This window comes from Vombatus ursinus, unplaced genomic scaffold, assembly GCF_900497805.2.
Source record: "Vombatus ursinus unplaced genomic scaffold, bare-nosed wombat genome assembly UNPS02014786.1, whole genome shotgun sequence".
NCBI classification, from domain to species: domain Eukaryota; kingdom Metazoa; phylum Chordata; class Mammalia; order Diprotodontia; family Vombatidae; genus Vombatus; species Vombatus ursinus.
Genome location: NW_020954564.1, coordinates 16,597,866 through 16,622,388, shown reverse-complemented (window position 1 = coordinate 16,622,388; position 24,523 = coordinate 16,597,866). Strand labels below are relative to the sequence as shown.

Genomic DNA, 24,523 nt, shown 5'->3' with positions numbered 1-24,523 from the left:
GCTAAGCAGTCCAAGCCCCCAATGGAGCAATTTGGTGACTATGGCAGCTGAGTAGGCCAGAGCTTCCTGCCGCCACAGGGCTGCTGCATGAACTACCACTGCTTGGTAGATAAAATCCAATTGATTGCCACTTACATAAACGTAACAGGAAGTTTCTAAATGGCTTCCACCGAGTCTTGAGGCTGTTACCTTTCCGTTTCTAAACTAACAGCTGGAATGAACACAAACAGCACCTCATCAGAGCCGCTAAGTGAAGCGGCAATGGTCCAAAGGTACACAGGAAAATTCCTGTCAATCTTGAGAATATTTCACATTATGAGTCCCTTTCTGCATAAATATTAAACAGCTGGAATAGCCATTAGAAAATATGTAAGTCCTGCATAGTGTAACACCAATGCAGCCAGAGGAAGATTTGTAAGCAAAAAAAAAAAGTGTCATGTGCTTTGATTAAGATTTACTTGTGTAAATTTTGAGCAACGATACTTTACTGGACTTTACAGACTTGTTTTGCGTTGCTCTGCCACTAAACATCTGGTAAAATATTCAGAATCTCTGTAAAATAGGTCATCTCTCCAAACTCGTTAGGCCTAGTGCTTGCAATGCTGAAAGAGCCCTGGCCCACAAGAAATCCTCCCAAGGGAAGCTTTTCAGAGGCAAACAGGTTTTCTCCACTCTTTGTGAGATTGGCTCTTGGTAGGGGGCAGTGGGGGAGAGTCCTTATTCTTTCTTCCCCTTCTAGGAGGAAGTGTCATGTGTGATCTGAACAGCAGGCTTTTGCTTATACTTCCAAATCTATTAGGAAATGAATATAACAAGAAAAACCAATACTGACAAGAATTAGGCCATTGCTATATTTCATCTGTTTAGTAACCTGAAGTTGCAATTTTTAGAAAAAGATCACCTTTTAAATAACAGATTCATTATACTACATGGATGAATGCCATGTTTTTGGGTTAGGAGTGTCACTCAGCATTAATGGAAAGCACTCATAAATAATAATAATAATAATAGCTCCCATTTATACAGCACTTTAAGATTTCCTTCATGAAAGTCCTACTCTGATGCCTCAGCATAGGGTGGAAGAGACTGTGGGCTCTCTCCTGTTGAATTCCTCTGCCTACCATCTAAAGCCCAATCCAAATGACCCCTCTGCTATGAAGGCTTCCCTGAGCCCCTGTCCATAAAGATCTTCCCCTTTAAACTTCACATGACACTTTGTTTCTCACATATCTAATGCAATTATAGGATGCTGTGTATAACATTTCATATTTCTATCTTACTGTCCTCAGTCGTCTCCCACCAACTTGGACTGAAAGCTCCATGAGGACAGGGACTATTACATCTTCTTATCTCCCTTAGAACAGTGCTCTCTACAGGAGAGGCACTTTTAAAAATGTTCACTGAATAACTAAATGAATGAATGAATGCCAGGAAGAGCATAAGCTCTAGCAAGTCATGCAACGCTAAAGGTGGTCCTAGAAACAGACTGTATTGTTTCTTGTCCTAGGACCAACCTTGCTGAGTGAGGAGAGGTTCATTATTAGAAGGTTGGTCATAAGAAAAACACAAAATGGCCTTCAGTCTTGGCCATCTCCCTCATGCTTTAGCAGAGAGAGGAACGTAATGATTGAAAAAGGGGCAGAGGATGAATCACACAGCACTTAGACCATGTATCAGCATTAATTTGACTACTGATGCCCAGGGTATGATCTCTGGATTGAAACACAGTCATATTGACATAAATGAAACCAGAAGACATGAAGCTACTGTTTGATGGAAAGGCAACTTTGAAGTCTACAAACCACTTTTTCCACAACAACACTGTGAGGGTGGAGGTGTAAGAATTATTATCCCCATCTGACATACAGAGTCTTACAGTCTTAGAGTGGGGAAGTGGCTTGGCCAGTGGTCCCAGCCAGAAAGTGTCAAAGCTGAGATCACAGCCATGTCTTTGGATCTGTATGTCTGGTGCTGTTTCTACTCCATTATACGTTTCACACTTCCTTGGATCTCTATGCAGCCTCCACCAAATGGATAGTGTAATGTAATCAGAGGTTATTTGTGGACCTCCTTTGAATGGCACAGACCCCTAACTCTGCCATGCATGGAATGAAATTCATTTCTACACCATGGTTAAATGAGTTTTTCCAATTTGATATTTTACATCCAGAACACTGGTGCTGACAACATTTTTGCCAAAGCCAAGCTGCATTTTCTCAGTTGGAAGGTTCTTAAGGAGCTCCTACAGCCCACAGAGAATCCCAGAATCTGTGAGGCTGGACGGGGCCATGGAAGCCATTTAATCCAACCTATTCCTAAAGCAGAAATCCTTTCTGCAAACTGTGGGCAATAGTCACCCAATCTTTGCCCGAGGACCTTCAATGATGGAGGACATACTACCTGCAGAGGCAGCTTACTTTCCTTCAAGAAAACTGTAATTGTTAGAACGTTTTCCTTAAATCGAACCCAACTATGTCCCCTGGTATATTCCACTGATTGCTCCTACATATGCCCTTGAGGACCAGTGGACAACACATTGGATTTGGAGTTGGACTAATCTTTGCAGTCTCTAAATCTTATAATTCTACACCTAATTAATTTTTTCAAGTAACAGCTTTTCAGATAACTGAAGAAAGTGATCTTCTCTCTCATTTTACAAAGGACACTGAGATCCCAAAGTCACACCATTAGTATGAAAAAGTACACCCTCTTCATATGTATTATCAATGGAAGTAAGGAATGTGACTTTCAGAAAAAAGAGGGTTAAAATGCCTAAACTTATCATGAAAGAGTGAACAAATGAAGACTTTTCCTTCTTCCAGCCCACAGCTCCTGTTCACCAATTACACATACTCCATCATTAGGGTCCCCCTGAGAAATCTGCCTGGTATTGGTTAACCGAACACAGCGGTAACAATAAATCACAACTTCCCAGTGAAATTTAAGGATTATAAGCATATGGCTTTTTGTCATCATTTTACAAACATTTTTAGAGTGTATAATGTTTATCTGGAAATATTCTAAGGGCAAGATAAGAAAATAGTGAAGGTCGCTGTGCAGTAGCGGCAGATCCAAGTTCAAAGCCCTGGTCTGACATTTACTAGTAACATGACTTTTGGCAAATACCTTCATTTCCCTGAACCTCAACTTCTTGATCAATTAAGAAAAGCACCAGAGAAATTTATCATCATCATTATTATTACTATTAGTGTAGAGAATTACCAAAAGAGAAAAACACAGAAAGAGAAACCGAGATAGACACAAATAAAGTGACATATATAATGTAGAATAAGGGACCGCCTTTAACTGAAGTTTCAACATACCTGATATCGCATACAAATTTGAGTGCTGGTACTCATAGTCAGTTCGTGTACTGTTCCTGCCTCTGAAGGTAGCAGGAAGTGTTAAGGAGATATGCCTGAGGATAAGACAGAAGGATAAAAAGGAAAGGTTATGAGATTCATATACTCTTATATTTTAATATTTAATCCAGGTGTCAAATGGCAACCTATAACAACTGGTCACTTGTTCTCTAGTCTCTGTCTAGTTCTCATGCATGCTCTATGGTACTGCCAGTTTGGTTTTTCTGTACAGGCTATGGTCATATCACTTCTTATCCTGCCACTCCTCTCCCCAGCCCCTCTGCACAAAACCCATCAATGACTGCTAAAACTTCAAGGTTTATCAAACACCTTAGCTTGGAATGCAAGGTGCCTTGTGAGAGAGCTTCAGTCTTCTTTTGTAGCCTTATTTCACACTGTTCCCAGGCACACCTTCTACGTTCCAACTAAAATGAGGAGCTAGTTCAACATCCCAAGTATTCTTCACCTTTGTTTCTCTACATCTGAAATGTCTTTCTTTGCCTACTGATTCTGGTCCACCCTCCAAGGTGAGCTCAAACTCCATGGAATTGTAATAAATATTTGTTGTCTTAAATTTGTCTGTCCAGTTGGAAATTATTTCTGACCCCATTTTGTTTTCTCCTTTGTATCTCTGCACGTATATCTACCCCCAATCCCAACTAGCTTCAAAATTCCTTGAGGGAAGTTTCGTTTATCTCTGTATTTCCTCCAGTGTGCAGTATGGCATATTGAACAGATCTTAATAATGCTTAATAAATGTTTGTTGAATGAATAAGTCAATGATAGTAAAAAGGTACCATATCATAGCAATGATCTATGTGGGAGGGAGACAATGGGGTGTAATGCAGAAAGCAGAGAACTAGACAATGGGACGCTTAAGCTCTAGTCCCAGTTTTGCCAGTAACTAATTGTGTAACCTCAGGCAAATTACTTAAGTTCTGTGGTCCTCAGTTTCTTTATCTGTAAAATAAGGGAGTTGTACTAGATAATACCGAAAGTCTCTTCCAATAGAAAGATTCTATGATTGTTGTGTTTACAGAATATATCCCATGGGAGGCTCAGCACTCCACAGTCGTGAATAACCCCAAAAGTCTCACTGCTTCCCAGGGAAAAAAGGAATTGGCATGTGTCATTTTTCTACCTTTTTCCCATTTGGAAAAAGAAACCCCAGGAGAAAGGACAGTTTTGCTTCTTAGGATCTCACAGATGGGGCATCTAGTCAACTGACCTTACCAAAACATAGGCAACTAGACACAACAGAGCAGCAATCCTTATGCTGGAGTCTATAGAACCTCTAGGGTATCCATAGACAGATTTCAGGAGATCCATGAACTTGGATGTGGAAAAAAAATCTTTATTTTCACTAGTATCTAATTGAAATTTAGCATTTACTTGAATTATGAATATAAGCAACAAACATTATTCTGAGAAGGGATCTATAGGCACCAGACTACCAAAGGGATCCATGGCATGTAACAGGTTAAGAACCCCTTCAGTAGAGACAGGCATTGTTGTATAGTGGAAAGAATACTGGGATTGGATTTGGGAGACAGTTCTGACACTTACCTGAAACCTATTAACCACAGACAAGGCATTTCACTGTGCTGAGCCACGATATCCTCATCTGTCAAGTGAGGATGATACTCCCCACCTCACAGATTTATTGTGAGGAAAAACCCTTTGAAAACATTAAAGTGCTATGGAAGTGTATGTTATTATTATTAACACACACACAACTATAAAGAGAGACAGAGAGACACTATATTTAACCAGAAAGCAATTTAGGAATCTCAATGAATGGCCAAAGGCAAGAAAGCATTTTCTTTGCCCCATGTTTACAGTGAGGTTCTAAGCATAGAGAGCATGTCAGAAAATTCTCACCCTCCAAAAAGGTTGTATTCTGTGTGACAGACACAGACCTTTGAACAAAACAATTTTTGGAAGACCTGCGGCAGTGTGTAAACTAAAGATGCTGATGATGTAAAAGCCTATTAGAACAGTAAACAAATTATGCAAACCAAGTTACCATGCCCAGCACAGTGCCTAACCTATTAAAGACAATCAATCAATATTTATTGAATCTGTGTGAAACTGAGTTACATAGAACACTAGTTTAAAAAATTTTTTTCCTTAGCTGTAAAATGAGGGCATTGAACTAGGTGATCTCCAAGGATCTTCACAGATCATAAATCTATGATCTTATGATCCTAAGTTAAATAGTTAGTTGGGGAGAGAATGCAGGGAGAGAGACACCTTTGGGAGGAAAAGAGTAAAGCAGAAAAATACCTCCTTGTGACTGGGGGGAAAGCCAGCACACAGTGGGGTTACTAGCAAGATGGCCAATGTATCTTATTCTTTTCTTTCTCTTTTGCCATTTGTAGAAGAGGAAAGCCAGGATATTGAGAAGATGGAAGCTGACAAAGCCTTCCCTTTGAAGAGAATAGTCTAGACAGAAGAAAAGATAATCTGTAGCTAAAAAAAGTCAAGCCTGAGAAAGAAGCAGAGAAGTATGTCCATCCCAAACTTGCCTGATGGCAAGGCTTTCAATTTTGAACTAAGATTCAAGGAGACATTACAGATTGGTAAGAAAGGTATTGATTATGTACCTGAGAAATTTATTTCTTTAAAAAACTGGTCTAAACCACACCTGTGGGATGAAAATTGAGATTACTTAACAGAAGGAATTTCTCAACTTGAAGACCCTGCAAAGGATTCCAATATAGGCTGCCTTCTGTTTTGAGGGAATTTAACTCATTCTGTTCCTCTCAAAAGCTGCTCTTCCCCTTACCTGTCTGTTTCTATGAGGGGTACCACTATGCTTTCAGTTACCCAAGCACAAAACTTTGGAATCACAAATGACTCATCCCTCTTCCCAACACATCTCACCATTTGTCAAGTACTGTCAAGTTTACCTCTACTATTTCTCACACCTGTCTCTTTCCTTACACCTTTATGGCCACCATCACAGCAAGTTCTCCTTATCTCTTGTTTTTTGACCACTGTAACAAGAGACAGCTAGGTAATGAAGTGGAGTCTAGAAGACTTGATTTTGAATGCGTCCTACTTCAGATACATACTAGCTATGTGACCCTTGGCAAGTCACTTAATCTCTCTCCACCTCAGTTTCCTCATCTGTAAAATGGGAGCTAATAATAGTACTTCACCTTACAGGGTTATTGTGAAGAATGAGATAACATGTGTAAACTAATTAATTAATTAATTTGCACATACGAGCTATTTTAACAGCCTCCCAATTGGTCTGTTTGCCTCCAGTCTATTTCCTCTCTAATTTATCATTCACACTATTGCTCTAGTAAATGTTCTAACTCCGAATATAACATTTGTCTACTCAAACACTTTCGATGGATCCCCAGTGCCTCCATGATAGAGTATGAATTCTTTATTCTGTCTACTACTTGGCATCAACTAACCTTTCCAGTCTGATGTCAAATTACTATCCTTCACACATAATACCCCATTCGTGCCCTGCCTTCTCCCATGTCTGTGACTTTGCCTATGATGCACACACCTCACCCCCAACCCATGACTGGAATGGCTTTCCCATCCCTGCCTGTTAAAATCTTCCCCTTTCTTCAAGGCCCAGATTGCATGTCACCTCTTTCATAAAGTTCTTCTTTATCACTCCATCTAAAAGTTATCCCTCTCACCTCAAATTTCCTATTTATTTAGATCTCACTCTAACACATTCTCCCTTGTATCACATTATCATAGTGTGTGTGTGTGTGTGTGTGTGTGTGTGTGCGTGTGTGTGTGTGTGTGTGTACATCTTCTTTACTAAATAGTCAGCTCCTCACAGACAGGACCTGTGGTATAATGAAGAAGGAGCTGCCCTCAGAGTCAGGACAGACCTATATTCAAACTTTGCCTCAAACACTTGAGAGATGAATGAACATGGGCAAGCAGCTTAACCTGTTTGAGCTTCAAATTTTTTACCAATAAGATGGAGATGACAATACCTATAATAATGCAGTGAAGATAAAATAAGGCAAATTTTAAAGTGTAGTATTATTATTTCATCTTTGATATCCCTAGTTCTGATAACAGTATCCTGTATAAGGTCAATATATAATAAACATTTGGGGAACTGAATTTCATTTAAAACAAAAAAGTAAAATGACCCTTTTAAAGTCTCTATCTTAAGCACTTTCCTGGTAATGTCAATCATTGCCACAGTTTCTACATAGGTGATTCCTAATGCTCCATATCCAGCCCCAACCTCTCTCCTGAGCACCCATCTTTCACTAACAGTCACTTGCAGGATATTTCCTTCTGGATATGCCCAGACATCCTAAACTCAACACATTCAAAACAGGGCACTCACTGTCTCACTCTCAGTCACTCAGTTTCATAACTTCAGAGTTGCCCTTCATTCTTCCCTCACTCACCCCTTATATCCAATCACTCACCAAGTCTAGTCAAGTCGACATCCGCAAAATCTCTACTAGCACTGCATCTGAGGCTGCTGTACTTCTGTCCCTCATCACTTTCTTGAATGGAATACTATAGTAGTTTCCTAATTGGACTCCCTACCTCTAGTCTCTCCCTTCTCTGATTCATCTTCCCTACAGCTACCAAAATCATCTCACTAAGTTATAGGTTGAACAAGATTCTCTCTGTTATATTTTTCAAGGAATATTAAAACTGTGCTCCTAGATACCGAGTCAAACACGTAAGATGGAGACATGTTCACCAGAGTCGTTTGCGACTGACATAGTAGAGAGCCAATGCTGCAGAGAAGAGGAAGAAGAATCCTCTATGGTTGGTGGGATCTTCCAGATGTTCCTCTTTGCCAGTGACATTGCGCTGGTTGCATCAAGCCCCAGATCATAACAAAACATTCTATAAGATATCCATGACCACTCAAAAAGAGTTTAGCCTAATCATCTACGCAGAAAAAATCAGGTCAATGAAAAATGTCTGTTGTCTAGATTATGACATGTAGAGAGACAAACCACATAGTTTGTCCATAAATATATATGTCTGGGACAAAGAGAAAAAAGAATAATGAGTCAGACCCAGAATTAAACAGAAGGATGAAAGTGGGCTGAATTGCCTTTAGGAATTGCAATACTCCCTTAATGACCCCAAACTTCTCCGAGAAACAAAAACTCATACTTTTAAAATGAATGTTCTACCCAGTTGGAGTTGTGGAGCTGTTTGTCATGGGACAGTCCAAGGTACTGAAACTGAGCACTACATAAATGGTAATGGAAAAGAGCACAGGGAATGTGAGCAAGAACATGTTACAAATAGGGTAGTTTGAATAAGAAATGGAGTGAAGAATGTCATCAGAAAAATGAGAAAAAAAGGATGATGGAAGTCTGAAATAATACAAGTGCTCCCATGGAATCCTGGCAGAAAGAAAAAAAAAGGAAGGTCCCTAATAGATTACATGGACTCCCAATTGTGAACTTGAAGAAGCCATGGACAAAAGTCATTTAGGATTGGCGGCATGGATGAGCTATGCTCTGCAATATTAAAGTACAAATCAATGACACCACCAATCCATCATAATGTTTGAGTTAGGCACAGATCTGCCCTTGTCACCAGTTCAAAAAAAAAATCAGTAGGCTACCCACTGTCTATGGGATATGTAATCTGTAGCCCAGAGCACCAAGCTCTGAACTTTCTTGGGTTCAATCTTGAGGTTGTACCTCAAAATCATAACTCTGGCTCATTTTGTTTCCATCTCCCCAGAGCAACTACTGGGAACCTCAGATTATAGCTCATGTCTAGGTCTCCACTGATGTGATAAAAAGAGACCCAACTCCCATTCAAGAATCCAAGGTGCTACCCCACACAAAATTCAAAACAAAGGACTAACAGTAACTCATAAAGTCAATGATATTCAATGATTTTATGGACCTAGTTTTCCAGCTTCATTTCATACTGTTTCCCATCTCCCCTCCGTGAACTCTATGCTTTGGCCAAACTGGACTACTAGCTATTCCCTGATTTGATATTTTACTTCCCACACCTGTGTATTCACATAAGTCATTTTCAATGCCTAAAAAGCATTTCTTCTTCATCTCCACCTCTCAGAAATCTTAGTTGTCTTCAAGCCTCAACTCAGGTGCTACCTTCTTCAAGAAGCCTTCCTTGATTTCATTTGTTAATGCCCTCTCCCTCCTCAACTTTCTTTGGATGATACCTACATATTCATGTGATATTCCTCCAGAGAAGTTTAAGCCTCTTAAAGGCAGGAGACTTTTGTTGTTGTATCTTCACTGCCTAGCCAAGTGCCTTACAAATAGTAGGTGCTTAAAATGTTTACTAAATTGAATTTAATTGAACTGAACCTGTTCAAATCTATCCTACAAAAAGATGGAGTTTCTATCAGCTCACAATAACCTTAGTAACATTACAGTAAAATATAAGATCACCTCGTTTTTAAAATAAAATGAAGAGTTGAAGAGATTTCTTTGCATCATCTCCTCAGGGTATCACTTCCCATCTCAAGCTTATATGTTCAAGGTGTCTAAAAAGACATGGTACAGTTTTAAGCTTTAATAGCAGCAAGATATTTGGGGGCGGTGAGACACCCTGTATTTCTCAATCTCAAGCATCAGTTCTGTCTTATATGATTTTTCCAATATTGTAAACTGGATACTACTGTTTTAACTCTTGTTGTTTGGTCATTTCAGTTGTGTCTAACTCTTTGTGATCCCATTTGAGGTTTTAGGGCAAACATAGAGGAGTGGTTTGCCATTTCCTTCTCCAGCTCATTTTAAAGATACGGAACTGAGACAAACAGGGTGAAGTGACTTGCCCAGGGTCACACAGCTAGTAAGTGTCTGAGGCCAGATTTGAACTCAGGAGGATGAGTCTTCCTGACTCCAGTCCCAGAACTCTATCCACAATACAACCTAACTGCCCTTTTTAATTCTTAGAAATATTCATATAAAAATAAACAATTTTAGACATTTGGAAGAATATTACTCTAGTGATCCTCTCTTGAAGTAATCTTTGGGGCTAAGTTTATTATCCTGTTGTGATGGAACGTTGCCATGTATTGATTCATTAATTCAATAAATATTTACTAAGCATCTAATATATTCCAGGCACTACTCTTGGCACTGGAGATAAAAAGAGGGATTCAATACAGAACCTGCTATGATGGAGCTTCAGATCTTATAGGAAGGAAGAGAAATGAGCTGGAAAGAACCATGAATTTGGAGTGAAAAGACCTATATTCAAACCTCAGCTTTGCAATCTGTATGACCCTGGACAATTCATTTAATCTAATTAAGCCTGAATGTACTCATTGGTAAGATGAGGGCGTTGGGCCAAATGATCTCTCTTTTACATTGGGGACTATGATCCCAGGTACACAAATAACTATGATGTATAAGAAATAAGTGCAAAGGGTTTAACAAAGTGCTGTTGGTCGACAAAGAAAGTTGAGGAAACAGAAAACTTTCATATAATCGGTAGGGGGTGGAGGGTCTCACGGAAGGCCTTACAGAGGAGATAGAATCTGAGTTGGTTCAAAAGAAGATGTAAACTGGAAGGGGAGGGTCCATTTTAGGAAAAGAGTATGATGGGAGGTCACAGACAGTGGAGAAGGTAGAACAATGGACAGACTGGAGAATCTGAGGCTAACTTGCACTCTAGCTGTTTCACCCATCACATTCCCTGCCATACCCCGACCCCTCTAAGTCAAGGCTGTGTACTAGGAATAAAACACAAGTGCTAAGACTATATGCAATGCCTCAGTGTTTACATTTTGGAGTGGGGAGAACCAGATTCTGTGTGTGTGTTAGTGTGTGTGTGTGTGTGTAATTTTTTATAAGGTGGGGGGAACCAAGTGACAGGTGGTAGTAAAATTTGGTTGTAAGGAAGAATACAGAAAGAACAGTGTGAGATATAGACAGACAGGTAGGTTGGAGCCAGATTAAGAAAAACCTTAAGTGTCAGAAGCAGTTTCTACTTTATTAGGCCATTGGGCTCCACTAAAGGTTTTTGAGTAAAGAAATCACATAATCACGGTGGTGCATTAGGAAGATTAATTGAGAAGGGACCAGAGAAGGGACAGACTGATGGCAAGGACTGGTTGGGAGACTATTAATAGTAGTCTAGGTGAGAAGAGATGAGGGCCTAAACAATTGCATACTCCTACTACATCTCTAGGAACTATATCCTTAAATGTGGGGCTATTACTTTCTTCCCTTTGTTGCAAAGGTGACAGAAGTAAGGCCAGGTAACAGAAGATGAATGTATGTACATACACAGTCCTATAAAAATAGTATCAGGAATGATAAGGCTCTGAATGAGGCGAGGCTGGCAAGGGAAACTAAAGGGAAAAAAATAAGCTGTAATGGAAGAGAAAGGAGGCGAGAGGGAGCTACTAGAGTTTATTGAGTGAGTGCCATAGTTAGACCTGAGCTTCTGGAAAAACATTTTGTCACCTGTGTAGAGGACAGACGGGAATGGGAAGAAACTTGAGGCAGGGACACGAATTTAAGAGGCCATCACAACAGTCCGGAATTAGAGAAAACTACAGATTGCAGGAACGAGTAGCCAGTAAATGGTGCCAACATGAGACTTCTTATTACCGCATTTATTATCGCTTTCAGAGTAAACAATCCTCTACCCCTGAAACACACCACTTCCTACCTTTTGCTCTAGGAACAGTAATCAAATCAATACTATCTTTGCTCCTGAAAAGTATGTAGTGACAACAGCTTCTTACGGTTCCCCTCAATGTCCCTGTGACTCTCTAAACCAAAACTCCCCTCCTTGGTCACCAATACCATAGATAGATATAGATATCCACATATCTATACACACACATATATCTATAAAAATAAATGGAGAATGAGAGAAATCATAATTACTGTGTGTACATGCACACACATAAACATACACATGTGTACACATAAGTATATGCACATACATATGTAGAGGAATGTATACATACATGTATATATTATTTCTACTTATAGAATAATAGCTCCTTGGGAGAAGGGAATGTCTCCCTTTGGTATCTATATCCTCAGCATCCACATAACATCTGGATAGCAAGTCTTTAGTAAGTGCTTTTTCCATTAATTCATTCATTAATGCATTCATAAATATCTCAAAAGTTCATTTAGAATGTCTCTTCATCACACCAGGAAGGATACTACCAAGCTTCCAGAAGGAAGTGATCAGGAATGGTGAGGGACTGGAAATTATGCCACAGTGAGGATCAGTGGAAGGAATAAGGGATTTTTGGCCTGAGGAAAAGACTTATGGGGCAAATCACAGCTGTCTTCAAGTATATGAAGAGCTCTCACAGAGAAGATGTATTAAATTTATTCTGCTTGGTCCCAGAAGGCAGAATTAAGAGCAATGGGTGGGTATTTCGGGAGACAAATTTTGCCAAATGAATTAGGAAAAATTTCCTAACAGTTCCAATTCTCTAAAAGTAGAATATGATACTTAGAACAGTAGTGAGTTCCCTGCCACTGAAGGTCCTTGAGTAATGACTAGATGATCATTTGTCAGAGATTTCACTGAAGAGATTATTGTTTGGAAGGCATGGAGGTACTGGGATAGATGACCTTTGAGCTTTGTTCTAGCTGTGAAATTCTGCGATATGTGATTGCCATCACTACTCTCAAAAGCAGTTCCTTGTCTTTTTACTTTGTTCTTGCTATCTAGCAAAGGGGAAGGTTTGCGTCATGCATACAGCTGTCACCTGATCCAACTAAATGAATGCCAAAGGGAAATTTCATTTCTTGTCCCCTAAGTCAGTCATGGGGACCTTATTCAATTAACATGGCCACTAAGCCGGAGACAGCTCCATACAAAAGCCCTTCAGTTATAGAATACTTTTTATTAGGAGATGATATTTGCCAGCACGATTTATGTCCTTTGATGGGATTCTGCTTTTCCCTGTTAATTTAAATCTGTATTTTCTAGTGCCGATTCCAGGTCTGTGTGAATTTTTTAAATGTTATCATTAATCTTCTGGATCCAATTGCCACATAGAATGAAGATGCTTCACTTTCAGAGCAAAGACTTACTGTGCCATGGCAGGCAGTGGCAGCTACAGCTGCTGTCCATTCCATGTAGTAAAAGGACAATGTCAGAAGGAAAAGATACTCACTATAGAACTGGTATGGGAAATGGTACTGAATTTGGACAGAGAGGATTTGGGTTTGAATCCCAGCTCTATTATATACTGGCAATATGACCTTAGGCAAATCACCTGTGTGGGCCTCTTTAAAATGAGAATTGGACTAGATAAGGTCCCTTGTAGCCTTAAATCCTATGAAACACTTATATTTCAATATTTCAAGAATCTCTAGTTTTGTTGGTATTGGTGCTCTCTCCACTGATGGCAGATAAACACTTTAGCAGATGGTCTTTGTGAGTTGCTGTAGCTGAAAAAAAATGTCATTCCCCATTGGCTAACTCGGTGATGAACCTTTCCATACACAGTGAGGATGGACCTTAAATGACAGACTCACAGTCCATCACCAGGTCCATCCCTGTTTGAAGTTTTTGGAATTTGATAGGACGTATCAGAGCTTGTACTCCATGAGAAAAGCCATTAACCAGGAATCCTGGTTCCTTAAGAACTCTCCATGTCACAAAGAGGCATGGGAAAAGTACATCAAGGGAGAAGAGAAACTTACTTGTGGTTAGAGTTATAGGATGTTTTCTACTCCCAATGCATATTTACAACAAAAAAATGAACTCTGGGGCCATTCCATTTTCTTGGCACTGCAAGTTTTATTGAACAAATCTCCTGAAAATCATCTTCTGAGACATGTTAAATGGGACTTTGAGAATACTAGAAAAAATGTATTGTGCTACAAAGTTCAACATATACAGCTAAGGTTAATAAGGAAGCATTTTAAAATAATTTTTCATCTCAGGCCACATTTCAAATTAAATGAGAAAATGTTTCAAATTTACTAAACTTTTGAAATTAGAAACACACAGCACAATCTGTAATTCTTTTTGCCAAGACATGAAGATTAACTGTGGATATACTTAAAAAAGAAAGAAAGAAAGAAAAAACCAAACCTGATCCGAGACTATTATTATAAAAGAAGTGTAATGTTTTCAGGTTATCTGCTTTTCATTCATTTTTAATCACTGATTGTTCTTATGAAAATATAGCATTTCAAAAATGTATTAAGGATCCACTGGGCAGAGTACTGTGCTTAGAGCTGAAATACAAAGGGGAGATAAGATATGGCCCCTATCCTTAGGGCACTGAGTCTACTAGTATGGAAAAGAAATATAATTATAACAATAATGAAAATAATTCACATTTATATAGAACCTTGTCACTTCATAGAGTATTCCTCACAACAGCCCTGTGAGGTAAATAGGGCAAGAACTAATATTCCAAATTCAGAGATGAGGCAACTGAAGTTCAGAGAGGAAAAATGATTTGTCCCAAGTGTATACAAAGAATTTGGGTGACTGCTCTAACTCAGGTTTTCTGACTCTTTAAGACCACAGCTGATTCTAATACACCAATCTGCCTTTCTCTCCAAGCAGGGTACTAAGGAAAACCAAATGAAGTAGAAATGAAGAGAAATAAATTTACATGAAAAAGGAAGTCAAGGTTAGAACTAATGCACTGTGTGGGATATCTATTTTGGGGGGGTGTCCTTGACCTGTGCTTTCATCAATATAGGGGGTTCTTCATATGAAAACCTCCTCCACAGATGCAGACCAGGAATTAAATTACAGCTTATACCTTCAGAGAGCTGCTTGGAGCACTGAGAGGATATATGACTTGCCACTGGTCACACAGCTACGATGTATTAGAAGTGGTGCTCCTGGCCACAAGGCCAGCCCTCTGCACTATGCTGTGCTAACTCCCATCTGAGAAATACACATGATAGAAAAAGGCAGAAAAGTAAGTAACATTAGTGACATCTCCAGAATGCCTAGTATAATGAGTGGTGTAGAGAGAGCATCGTGGTATTGTAGAAAGAGAGCAAGCTAGATTCAAAAGATCTGAGTGTGAAACCTGGCTTAGATACTCAGTAATTTTATGACCTTGGACCACATACTTCCCCTTTCTGGGTCACAGTTTCACCGTCTGTAAAATGAGAGGGGAGGAGGGTTAGACTAGATGATTTCTAAGACTCCTTTCCTGTTTAACATTCTATCTTCTAAAGTCCCTTCCAGCTCCAATATTTTACAAAGCTATTAAACTGGTTTCCCCTGTCATTCAATCGGACACCTTCCCCAAATGTCTGCCTAGAAACTAATTTTGATATTTACTTGGGAAAAAAGTGAAGTAGGAAGACAAACCTGCACTTTAGACAACATAACTCCACTCTACCATTCTGTATCTCCCCCATCCCACCCCTCCATGTAAATGTCACTTTCTAGTCTCCTGGCTTCAGTTCACATTGTTCCCTATGTTTGGAATGCTTTTCTCTGCCCCTACCTGTTGAACACCCATCCTCAAATGGCACTTCCTCTAGGAAGTCAACAATAAATCGAGATTTTACCCCTCAGACCTCACATAGCCTTTTTTTTTTGCAACTCTAACACACTTGATATGTATTATTGTTTTTTGTCTATTTTATGGTTTAACTTGAGGCAATAAACCATACTTGACTGTAAATTCTATGAAGACAGGTAGTGAAACCTATCTCAATTTTATATGTTCCCCAGGACCTTGTATAGTAGGCATTTGAAATGAACTTTAGTTCAGATGAGATGATATGCAGCCTAGATAATTAGGAATGAAAGTCAGACTGAAAAAAAAAATCAATCTGCAAAAAGTACAAAGAACTTTTTAAGCTGTCTTCTTGTCTGTATTTTCTTCTGAACTTCCTTTTATTCCATTTTCTGTTCTATTTTGTATGTGGAAGTAAAATTCTTTTGGGGAGGGGTATTCATTAAATAGAGAAGAAAATTTTTAAAATTATGGACAGAGAGAAGATAAAGTGTTGGGAAAACGTAAGATTATTCTTTTTTTTTTTAACTGGCAGTTAGATGATTCACTTTTAGTCCTCACAAAATAATGAGATTGATTATTAAGAAAAAAGATTCCAGTAGCACTGGTTTGGGAATTATGAAACTAGAGTTGTAGTTCATATCTCTGTTACTCTGAACAAGTCACCTAAACCCTTGGACCCTCAGTTCCTTTATTTGTAAAATAACAAGATTTTGTCTCCTCCTCCTCCTCCACCTATTCTCATATAAACAAAATATTTAAAAACAATGAAAGAATAAGGAATAATATACTTTTTCTCAAGAGTAGAGGAACATTTAAAAACAATAAAAAAGAAGAAATCTTTGTAGAGACAATCAATGTGTAATTATACAAAGGTAAAAATGTTTGTACAAGAGAAAGTAATATTTCCAAAATTAAAAGAAAAAAAACAGATTGGGGAAAATATTTGCAATAAATGCATTAGATAAAGGTCTGGCATATAGAATTCATAAGAAATTAATGTTTAAACATAAGACTAATAACATGCCATCATTAATGGACCAATGGTCAAACAAGACAGAAGGCAATTCATGAAGGAGGAAATACAAACTGCTAATAATCACATGAAAAGATTATGGGTTCATCTCCATGTTCCCTAAAACTGGAGAATTGCAAAACAAAGCTGCATTCAAAAAACACTCTCCAGCTCTTCCAAAGAGCCCCCTAAAATGAAAAAGGGGGGGGCAATCAAATTCAATGTTGGCAGATTCGCGGGAAATAGGCACTCTAATATGCTGTTGGTGTAATTATAAGATAGACTGATGCAAATGTGTTGGAGAGTAATATAATAATATGAAATAGGTTAAAAAACTAATCATTCTTTTCCACCCAGTAACTCCACTGCTAGAACTCTATTCACAAAATATCATTAAAAGGTAAGGGAAAAAGAATCTATCTGTGTAAGCACACTCAGAGCTTTTCTATTTGTAATATCAAAACTTACAGCTTAAATATTTGGAGAAGAGTTGAATTGGAATTACAGCAAATTAATATAATAGATATTAGTATCATAAATATAACAAATATGAAACATACCAGCAAATGGGGAAAGTTCTATACAAAGTGAGGCAAAGCAAAAATTTTTTAAGAAACGAAAGAAGGAAAGAGAATAGAGGTAAGAGTGGTAAAAACTTGGGCAGACTGGGAAGAGGATACTGAATAAAAGTGTATTTTTTTTCTTGTTTGATGTCTAACTCATTTAGGTCTTCCTGGTTAAAAAATTGAGGGTCTGGGATAAGATTCTGCATATTTGTTTCACAATAGAATGTTATATACCTTAAGTCAGGAAGATCTGAATTAAAATTCAGATTCAGATACTCATTACCTGTAATGTTGTTTAACCTATCTGCCTTAGTTTCCTCATCTGTAAAATGAGGATAATAACACCTATTTCAAAAGAGTTTTTGTGAAGATAAAGATGATATTTGTAAAGCACTTTACAAATCTTTCAGCATGACAAACTCTAGCTATTATTATTTTTGTTGCTTTTGCTGATTGTTTAGATTCCCATTTTATTTTTTTAAATTAATTTATTTTTAGTTTTCAACATTCACTTGTATTAGATTCCCATTTTAAAAACAAATGCCTGACATTTTTAGCACCCAGATTTTCCAGAGAAGAGTTCTTCTGCACTTTGGATGGACCCACTCTGGCAAACTTATGAGCGGACACAAAAAAGAGCTGCCCAGGATGGATGGGCATGGACAGGCTGTGATCTGCATCACTACAGGCAACTTGTAAATTAATGAATTTACAGGTATATTTTCATACTACCCCACTGTACTAAGTATAGTTCTTTTCAGTTTGTTTATAAGGCTCTTTACATACGATATCCTGTTTAAACGTCACAACTATCTTGTGAGGTAGATTACATAGACATTATCTCTATTTTAAACATGAAGAAACCAGAGCTCAGAGAAGTTCGTGGGATTACAGATCCTTAGAGATTATCCTAGTCCAACCTCTTTATTTTACAATGAAAAAAACTGAGGCCTCAATTGGTCAAGTGACAGCTTAGGGGAGAATTTCCTCACAATCACTGCTGCCCAACAAGAGAATGGGGTGCTAACAGAGGCAGAGGGAGTTCTTGAAGTGGATGCTGAAAGGAGATGTTGTCAAGGAGATTCATGCTTCAAGTTAGACTAGATGATCTTTGTGCATTACTAGAATCATGGCAGCAGGAAAGCAGCAGCTGGTGCCAACATCCCTGAGGACAGCAACCTTTCTTCCCTCTTTGAGGCTGCTTATAAGAGAATGTATAAAAGCAGTGGGCTCTAGAGCTGGTATTAGGTTGGTCCATTACATGCTGGTAGGTGAGTTGTGTATTTCAGGAGGGAAAGTCAGATGAGACATCTTTTGATGGAATGGTTCAGTCTGGGGGACTCTGGCTTCTTGGGTGGTTTTTGTTTGTGTTCCTCTGCAATAGGTGTGCTCCTGGGCAAGGCGCGTATGTTGGTCTGGGCTGAAAGCTTCCTGAGATCATAGACACAAAGATCATCAAAGAGACACCCAAAGACGATCCTGTGTCACCAGTCATCATCAGCTGTGTCCATAACCACACCTTCTGAACTCTTTCCCTTTTTTCTTAGGGCTGCCTAAGTCAGAAACCACAGGACCCTTGAAGTCAGTGATTCCAGAATGATGATGGTGAGGGTCTCAATGCTTAGATTCTATGATGCTAAGCTTCTGACAGAACTGAACTCTAGGCCCACATAATTCAGAGGGGCTGTATTATCAAGTTCTACTAAAAATCATAAAAGTAATCAAGGGAGATTAGAAACCCTAGCAAATAACTAAATGAAATTCAGCCTCACTATTGGTAAAAACTCCACTGGGGGAAGTCGTCCATGACAAAGCTCCAGTGCCAGGTGCATGGACATGCTTAATGAATGCTATTTGATGAAGAAAAAGATTCTTATAAAGGACTTGGCAGGAGCCGGGTGAGGGAGTCACAGGGAATGGACCTTTACTGCACCTGCTGGCATTTTAATAAGCACCCCTTCCCTCAGGTTGGTCAACAGTGTCAAAAAAAGGTCCCTGACCATTGCCTTGTCTCCAAGCCAGTTTAGGGAAAGTAGATTTCTTCAGAGCCATATGCTCCATTGCTGAAACATCCTGGAAGGTAATTAAAATGAGTCATTCTCAAGTGAAATGGCCTGGACAATGCTCATCCCTAATAATTCACAGAGAAGGGTATCTTACCCAGATCATAGGCATTTGGAAAACTCACATGCATCAGGGTTATGCTTCAGATTTATGAAAGTCCAGTATTGTGACTTTTGTGGCAAAGTGATTCTGAATAGCATGCCATTCATATTATTCAATACTCAAAAAAATATGAGCCCTGAAATTCATCATTATAATCACTATTATTTATTTTATTTTGGGGCAAACTTACCATGCGAAAAGTTCTCAGAAGCTCCTGTTATTGAGACTTATTTAAATAAAGAGACCTTTCACAATATGGCTCTTGCCTCTATTTCTAACCTTATTTGACAAGACCCTTGTTCATGTAGTCAGTGATTCATTTAAACTGGACCACCTTCGCCCTGCCTTCCTCCATTCTCACAAGTACATACAGACTGTCTCCTAGGTCTGGAACACAATCCCTTCTCACCTTCACCCACTGAAATCTTTTCTTCCTTTGAGGTCAACTCAAGTGCCACCTGCTCCATAAAGCCTCTGACAATTCTCCCCCTTCCTCCACCTCTCTCTAAGCTGGAAATAATCTCTCTTGCCTCTGATTTTTTATACATGTTCATCTAGGCTTCTCCTGGGCATTTATCATGTTGTGCCTTACATCAGGTCTTCTTAAACTTTTACAACCCCTTCAGTGCCTCTTAAACTGTGGGTCACGACCCCATATAGGGTGGTGCCTATATTATAGTTATTTAGGTATGTGCCCTGTCCCCTCATTACAAGAATGATTTGTTTTTCATATCTGAATCTCCATGATCAGTGGAGCAGACATATAATCATGTTTGGGAAATTTGAAGAAGGAAAAACAGATGAGTGAGAAGTTTTTTGGAGAATTAAAATGGATCTATTTCTTCTACAATAATATTCAAGATGATGGAAAAACCTCCATGCAGAGAACTGAGAACTTAATTCCAAACAATGAAAAAAACCAAACTCTATCTATGCATCAAAGGTTGTCCCCATTCCTGCTTCTAAAGAATTTACAGTCTAATTGGGGGGATAAGACATTAACTCATGAGAAGGTAAATAAGAGATTAGTTATATAACTTTAAGACACCAATCAAAGGGATGTTACACAGATGTGTGAAATGCCAAAATAATTTTATAAATGACAGGTGCTATGGGAGTTTAAGGGAAAGGAGAGATGGAGAGGCAGTATGCGCAATGAGAACAGCCCTGGACTCATATTGGAAGTGGTCCAAGCTGTGGCTTTCCTACTCAGTGAAATGTCCATTGGCAAGGCATTTCATCTCTCTGGGTTTCAGTAAGCCTCAAGTGTACATATGTGAATTAGTTGATCTTGATCAGTAGTTCTTTACTTGGGTTCTATGAACTTATTTTTTTTTTCAAAAACATTTTGATAACTGTACTTCAATATACAGGGCAGCTAGGTGGCATAGTTATAGAGTACTAGGCCTAGAATCAGGAAGACTCATCTTCCCAAGTTCAAATCTGGCCTTAGATACTTAGTAGCTTTGTGACCCTGGACAAGTCACTTAACCTCAATTTCCTCAGTTTCCTCATCTGTCAAATGAGCTGCAGAAGGAAATGGCAAACCACTGTAGTATCTTTGCCAAGAAAACCCCAAATGGGGTCACCAAGAGTCGGACACAATTCTAATTCCATATTTTATGTTCACGTTTTCTTTCCAGTTCTAAAATTCATTGATTCTGCAATTATTTCAGGAAAGAATGTTCATGAAAGGCTTCCTGGAGGAGATGAGATGTGAAGGCTTTACTAAGGAGATACAAAGCTAAAAGAAGAAGAAGAAATACATCCCTGTTCATTTTCCATTCTAGCCAACTGTTTGCCATGATCAATATAACTTATACCTACCAACCTGACAGTATAATGAGTTTTCCTCATGGGTTACAGAAAAAAAAATACACAAATCATTTTGAAATTTATAAGGAAAAAAAATAGGCTGCCATTGGAAGAATAAGAAAATCACAATTACAAACTCCCTAAGTTCCTAAACACAGAGCTTTAAAGAATGTGCAGCTCTGCAGCATATGGCAAATCAATTACTAGTTTAAATTTTAAAACAAAAACATGGCAAGTATGTTAGAGAAATAATCAAGAACAACGGTTTGGTTTAGATTACAGCGGCCACTAGAGTTTTGAATACAATTAATCATCATTCCAGGCAATGGGAAGCCATATTGACACTTATTCCTAATTTGAATATTTAATTAGGGTGAAGTTCTTCATCAAATTATCATAGAACTGGGAAAAAGCCTAGACGACTTCAACAATTGCTACTTTAACCCCTTACCAGCTGCTACATGTGGGCGCCCAATAGCATCCCACTTCCACAGGGAGACAATCAGGTTTTTTACAGGTCTCAGGGAATTTGGGGTGATTTTCTGCATTTTGTTACAATAATCATGTCCCTCTTTCTCATCTTCTAAAGAGTTTGGCAGACAATAGCTAACAGAGCAGTTCCCATGGACTTCAGGGAAGTCCAAGGTTTAAATAGAAGAAAACAATGCATCACATTTTTCCCAAGCCCTAGCCAAACTCTATCTGGAATACTGTGATCAGTTCTGGATACCACAATATATAGGTGGGTCACGGGTGAGCTGGAGTATAACCAGAAGAATGCAACCAGAATGATGAGGGGACTAAACACCACACTAAGAAGATGGGTTGAAAGAACTTGGGATGTTTACTCTGGAGGACAGAAAGTAGAGGAGAGGCACACTCACTAGGTTCACATACCTGAACAGCAAACAAACATGGAGAAGAGGGGTTAGAGGTGTCCTGGTTGGCCCTGTAGGCCAAATGGAAAAGCAATGTCAGGAAGTTACGGAGGATCCAATTCTGGTTCATTAAAAGAGAGCCTTCCTAGCAGTTAGAAAGGTCTAAAAGAATGGAATGGGTTACCTTGAGAGATGGTGAATTCCCAATATTTAGGGAACTTCCACTGGTGGCTGGCTAGCTAATTATAGAGACCATTCTTGATTTGGTTATATGTTGAATTAAACAGCCTCTGAGGGCTTTTCTAATTCAAAGATTTTAGGACCCTATGAATGCTGAGGTCCCTTCCAACAATAAGATTCTTGGACTGAATTCTGAGGAAAATTTTTCATAAAGGTGTTTAACTGCCTCAACACAAAACTTATAAAAACTAGATATCTGTAGTTAACATTTAAAGACTCACAAAAATATTTGAAATGATCTTAGGGAGAAGAAAAGCATTATGGGAGGATATCAGAGAAAAGTACCATTCTGAAATTTAATTTTCATTTTTAAAACATGCCCAAAATAAGCTGCCAAAAGAACAAGATAGCCCCTACACACCCACAGATCACAGAAAAGAACAGAACCGCAGAGAAATATTAGCTTGAGTTCAGCAAATTTGAATGAGCATTTATGCTGTTACAGGCAGCTGGTAATTTCTAGGACACACAGCCCAAATGAAGAAAGGGTCCTGAAATTGGAAAAATGGATTCAAGGTTAAGTCCTGGCCCTAACAGTTGCCGTAAATGCTTGGGTAAGTCACTTCTGCCTTAGCCACAGTTGGCTTATCTGAAAAATGGGATTAATACTTCTACTACTTATCTCACAGGACTGGCCTAAGTAAAATGTCATAAGACCAAATGGCATATAAATGTGATCTAGTAGAGGCAGCTGGGTGGTGTGGTGAATAGAGAGCTGGACTTGGAGCCAAGAAGATCTGGGTTCAAATCTAGCCCCAGATACTTATTCACTGTGTGCTTCAGTTTCCTCCACTATAAAATGGGAATAATAATAGCACCTACCTCCAAGGGCTGTTGTGAGGATAAAATCAGGTAATATGCATTAAGTGCTTTGCAACACCTTAAAGCACTATATAAATGATAGTTATTGTTATTACTACTACCACTACTACTAACACCAATATACCCCTGGCTCCAAGGTCTACGTTACAGAAGAAAAGGTGGTCTGCTTTTGTGACAGGGTAAAGGGCAATGTAGTTTGAGTGATGGTGGGGAAACAAACATTTTGGCCTCTTTCAAAAGGGCAGACTCAGCAAGAGATGTTAGCACTAGTGTGTGGCAGATGGGTGGATGTTGTGTGTGTGGCCCTGGCTTTATACTGCTAAGCGAGTAATCAGAAACTTGTATGGAAACAAAGTGTTCTCTGAATTGTCTCCTGTGGACCTGTGGACCTGTGGCCAGAGCCAGGACAGGAATACATCCAATAAGGAGGTGAGCAGTGATGATGTATCCTTTAGATTCGGTCTGAGATGTCTCTGACTCTTCATTACTGAGTTTAATTTATCTCTGGGAAAGATTGCCTGGGGTGGGCATCTTCCAGACAATAAGATTTAAAAGTAGAGAAATAATAAATCATCTTTTCGAAAGGCAGAGCAAAAGAATATTGCTTTTTTAGTCAGAGTACCTGGGTTCAAATCCTGCATCTGCCATTCACATGATGTTGGGTGAGTCACTTAATTTTTCTGAACCTTAGTTTCCTTATCAGTAAAATGAGGGAGTTGGATAAGATAGTCTCTAAGGTCTCCTCTGGATCTAAATCAATGATCATAGGAACCTTTGTTTCAGAGATTCATGATATGAAGGGCTAGAGGGAACTTCTTACTTTCTTGGCTCACTATTCTGCCAAAGAAAACCTGGGAAAATGCATACTTGGCATACCACCTCCAGGATACCAACACCTGCAACTCCCATATTACAGAAAAAAAGAACTAATAAGAGGAAGAAAGCAGAACAGAGAGCCTTTACAGAGCAGGCATTAGTCTCAAAGATGTATGTAAGTCCCCAGAGCCACTTATATTTCTTTATTCTTTTTTCCTCTTTCCATAAAAAAAAAAGAATTCTCTTGAAAGTTCATGAAAACTGTGTTTTCACTGTGACCTAAATAATAAACTTATTTCTTGCCCTTCAACAGTACTGCAAACTTACCTCAAACTACCCAGACAGGGGACAGTAGGTTCAGGTGAAATCTCTCTGCTTCCTAAAGAGTTCATTGAGATGCT

General features: G+C 38.8%; 1 protein-coding gene across 5 annotated transcripts in view; it reads right to left on the bottom strand.

Annotated features, from left to right (window-relative positions):
- LOC114046895 (multivesicular body subunit 12B) overlaps positions 1-24,523 on the bottom strand; it is a 327,435-nt gene that overhangs the window by 140,076 nt on the left and 162,836 nt on the right. For all 5 annotated transcript variants that reach the window (XM_027867509.1, XM_027867508.1, XM_027867506.1 and 2 more), the window contains exon 7: positions 3,324-3,418. In XM_027867509.1, coding sequence (XP_027723310.1) covers positions 3,324-3,418 — 95 coding nt within the window. The remainder of the gene's footprint in view (positions 1-3,323; positions 3,419-24,523) is intronic.